This window comes from Antennarius striatus, chromosome 12 (genome assembly GCF_040054535.1).
Source record: "Antennarius striatus isolate MH-2024 chromosome 12, ASM4005453v1, whole genome shotgun sequence".
NCBI lineage: Eukaryota > Metazoa > Chordata > Actinopteri > Lophiiformes > Antennariidae > Antennarius > Antennarius striatus.
This window is the reverse complement of record NC_090787.1, coordinates 20,200,240-20,204,171: the sequence shown is the minus strand read 5'-3', so window position 1 is coordinate 20,204,171 and position 3,932 is coordinate 20,200,240. Positions and strand designations below refer to the sequence as shown.

At 38.6% G+C, this 3,932-nt stretch overlaps 1 protein-coding gene across 1 annotated transcript; it reads left to right on the top strand.

Moving 5' to 3' along the window:
- The first annotated feature begins 485 nt into the window (after positions 1-485).
- Positions 486-3,699, top strand: LOC137605035 (acyl-CoA-binding protein-like). Its single transcript, XM_068329369.1, has 4 exons — positions 486-741; positions 1,721-1,838; positions 3,106-3,168; positions 3,407-3,699. The coding sequence occupies exons 1-4, from the start codon at positions 511-513 to the stop codon at positions 3,478-3,480; spliced, it is 486 nt and encodes a 161-aa protein (XP_068185470.1). The 5' UTR covers positions 486-510; the 3' UTR covers positions 3,481-3,699.
- The last annotated feature ends 233 nt before the right edge of the window (positions 3,700-3,932 follow it).

Below are 3,932 nucleotides of genomic sequence, written 5' to 3'. Positions count from 1 at the left end.
AAACTGTGAGCACGCTGTAAATAATGGAGGATCAATACATATTAAACATGAGACTGATTGAAATACTTTGGACCTATTTCCACAAGTGTTTCCGTAGTGTAGTGATTACCACGTTTGCCTAACAAGGTCACAGGTTTGGAACCAGGTGGGAACATTACCAAAACTTTCACTGTATTGTTTGTTTAACTGATATTTTAAACTGTACGGATAATATTATTCACATTTTTCTTCTGAATTTTTTCATGGTTCTTGTCCTTTGTGACATTCTCTCAATTTTCAGGTTGTCTGTACTGTTAAATTGCATTAAAGATAAATAAATATCTTTAACGCAATTTGTACATCCATTTATCTCTTGTGCCCTCTGTGTGCATTTCCGACTCATTTTAGATCTCTATCACGGAAGTGCGCTGTGTTCCGAATGCCGTCAGCCAATAGAATACTAGTAAGGTATCATGTGACTATCTACTTAAAAATCCGCGATGAAGTGAAGCTGTGCACTTTGATGCGCGTATGCGCGAGATATCGCTACTGTATAAACATCAAGCCTCATCGGTGCGGTGTGTCCACAGACATTCAATCACAGCAACCAAGTCGCTTTTTCATGACGTCACAAAACTGCGCCTGCAGCGCGCCGCTCCCACTCGTCTTCTGTCAGCAGGGACAGTAAACTTGACTCCTCCACCGTCTACCGAGAGGTCCGACAGTCTTCCGGAACCGCCACCAACTATGGCTGATTTACAGGTGCGTGTGCATCTTTTGCAGACGGGGAGACACCCGGAAGTCATCTCTGGATCCGATAGATTCAGAAAGACACCCGGAAGTCGTCTCTTCATCTCATCCTACATGCGAGGTCAAGTCAGAAGCTCATGGCTTCAGCGGATCTCACCGAGCAAACCGATCCGTGGAGGAGCGCGGTTATGTATTAAATACATGACAACCATGTCTCACTGTTCCTCTCACTTGTTCTTCTATCTAGTATTGATTATAGGATATTGCTAGTATTAATTCTATTGTTAATTCTTGACAACTGAATACTTATGTCTAACTTTCCCTTCAATGTAGTTGGTGTCGGCATTAAACCACATTATCGGTGAAGGAATGCTGTGGAGATGTGATGATTTGATTATTTAAATTGAATTAAATGACATTTGGGTAGTCCTTTGTAATAGATGTAGTTTAAAGCAATAACCTTGTGTAACGACTACTCTAACAGACAACTCTCTCATACAATAACAACTTGCAAATTTTCTTTCTCCAACCAAATGCACCTTTGTGCCCACACTGCACATAGCTCACTTTATTTTGTTAATGTATGTACAAAAAAAAAAACCAAAATCACATTGTAAACATTTTTTAAACGATTAATTTGTATTTTATTGCATGACAAAGAGGTCTGTAGAAATGCTATAGATCATTATTCTGGTTTATATAACATATTGTAAGCATTTAGCAGATTGTAAATGCCCTGGAATAAATTGTTGTGTTGATTTTATGTGATTACCTCTATTTAATTAATTACTATTTATTTAGACTAAATTTAGTAGAGAAGATCTGTTTCCACAACTTTTCTGCAGTTTTGAAGACCTTCTTCACTTCTTCTAATGTTTGCTGTGTTGTCACCAGCAGATGCTTGTCTGAGCTTCAGCTTTCAAAGCTTCATGGCTGATGTCTACTTGGCAGTCCCTCCTGTGTTTGCATTCAGTTGTCCTCTCTTTCTCAGGACAAATTTCTTAAAGCAGCAGAAGAGGTGAAGGTGCTGAAGACGAAGCCCACTGATCAAGACATGCTGGTGGTCTATGCTCTGTACAAGCAGGCCACCGTGGGTGACGTCAACACAAGTGAGACAATGCACATGCTGAGACTTTCAAGCGTTTCATTACCATCGGCTGTATTGTGAATAAGTATTAACCTTTCACTGTTGGTGTGTGTGTGTGTGTGTGTGTGTGTGTGTGTGTGTGTGTGTGTGTGTGTGTGTGTGTGTGTGTGTGTGTGTGTGTGTATGCACCCTGCTTATCTATTTGAAAATTTCCCCAGTATGAATATTTTCCTATCTTTAATCTATATATTATTTTATATAACACAGTACTTACATTATTTGTTCTTGAATGTGTGTTTGCTGCACCAAAAACAAACACCTATCACCTATCTTGTATGCGCAAACTTACTTCCTCATAAAAAAATCACCACTGCCCATGTTCTGTTGTAAATTGACACGAGTCCAGAGTTATGATGTAAATTTAGAACTCACAATCAGAGGTCAAAGTGCACATTGATTGGTGTGTTCGTTCTTTCTTATCAGCTACATCCGCCCGCCCAAGGACAAACAGCAGTTTTCAGCCGTTAAAATTGGTCGTCTGTGTGTCACAGTGTGCACAGTGTATTGCAGAAGACAAACCAAAGTTTAAAGCATAATGGTGCCACCAAAAAAATATAACATATATGTAACAACACTGATGACAAAAATGACAACAACAGCACGGAGGGGATCTGAATCCATATGTCCTCATTTTGAAAGGAACAAGGATTCCCTTGCTAGAGTGGTTAACACGTGATCTGTACATCAAATTCCCAGCTACACCAGAACACCAGACACACAGATCTAACACAGACTCCTCTCTGAACATTAATGTAAAACAAAATATCATCAATTAATATATATTCATCTTATATTTGCTATTTTGTGTAATGGACAGCCTGGTTCAAAACACTTGGGCTTTTTGTCGTCCTTGTCTAGATCTATCAGGTATTGCTTTAAATGCCTTGAGTGAGTGATTTGATTCAAATTTTCCACTCTTAAGGATGAAGGTTATGATTTAGGGTGGCATATTAATTGACTCTATATATTTTATGGGCCTTGTCTGGCTTGCAGTTATTCCAGGCTTCAGGATTTCCCCACTTTGACCGCTTACAGTAGCAGTGTTTCAAATCTATCAAGATAATTATGATCCAGAATTCTGTATTTAAAGTGTCTAGAGGAGAAGGCCAGCCTCTTGATCCCTTTTCTTGTACTTACATAGGAGACTTTTTCACCTTAAGTGAAACATTCCTTCATTGCAGTAGTTTACATACAGTATATATCTGATCTTGTCTTTCTTCTGTTTGAAGGTCGTCCAGGGATGCTTGATTTCACTGGAAAAGCTAAATGGGATTCCTGGGCCGGACAAAAAGGTAGATCTTAATGTCTGTCATATTTTAGAGGCTCACTGTCTTCATCATTATGAATCTACTGGACTTAACAGAATTGCACTGCATACTCATTTTGCCCTCACTCTGTGTAGTGCCAATTAACAAATCAGTGGGTTACTAATTTTTTTCACATGGCATGCATTAAAGAGGACATCATTGGTTAAATTAATGTTGGAATTCATGTTCTTCACTTCATTGGAATTCTTTTTGTTCCCATCAGGAAAAAGTAAAGAGGATGCCATGAACGAGTATGTCACTTTAGTTGAGCAGCTGAAAGAGAAGTACGGGATATGATGAAAGATGACCTCGTTCTATACGGCAACAGAGCACCGGCTGAGATCATCCTGTCGCTGTCAAACACTTTCAGACCTGTAACGTGTCCATTCATGACATGTGCTTACCCGGTGGATGACAGTTCAAGTGAAGTAACATTGACTGAAATTTCCACTGATATAAAATCAGACATTTCTGTAGCGAGTCCTATCATTTCTACATAAAATTACTTTTCTCCTATTGCTGTGTTTGGTCTGCAGTACTTTTTCCCTGGTATTTTCAAGAATATAATATTTTCTGCACTATTAGGCACACTGGACCATATATGCACAGCTAGTATATATATAATATATATATATACAGTGTGTGTGTGTGTATATATATATATATATATATATATATATATACAGTATACTGCAATAGGCACAAGCCAGTGTCTTATTGTGACAGATAAATACAGAGGGTTGCGTCAG

Bases quoted from the DNA above. Each gene is read 5' to 3' on its own strand.
- LOC137605035 (XM_068329369.1), top strand. From the start codon at position 511: ATGCGCGAGATATCGCTACTGTATAAACATCAAGCCTCATCGGTGCGG. The intron at 1,839-3,105 runs GTGAGACAATGC...TTCTGTTTGAAG, and splicing joins CGTGGGTGACGTCAACACAA to GTCGTCCAGGGATGCTTGAT. The intron at 3,169-3,406 runs GTAGATCTTAAT...TGTTCCCATCAG, and splicing joins TTCCTGGGCCGGACAAAAAG to GAAAAAGTAAAGAGGATGCC.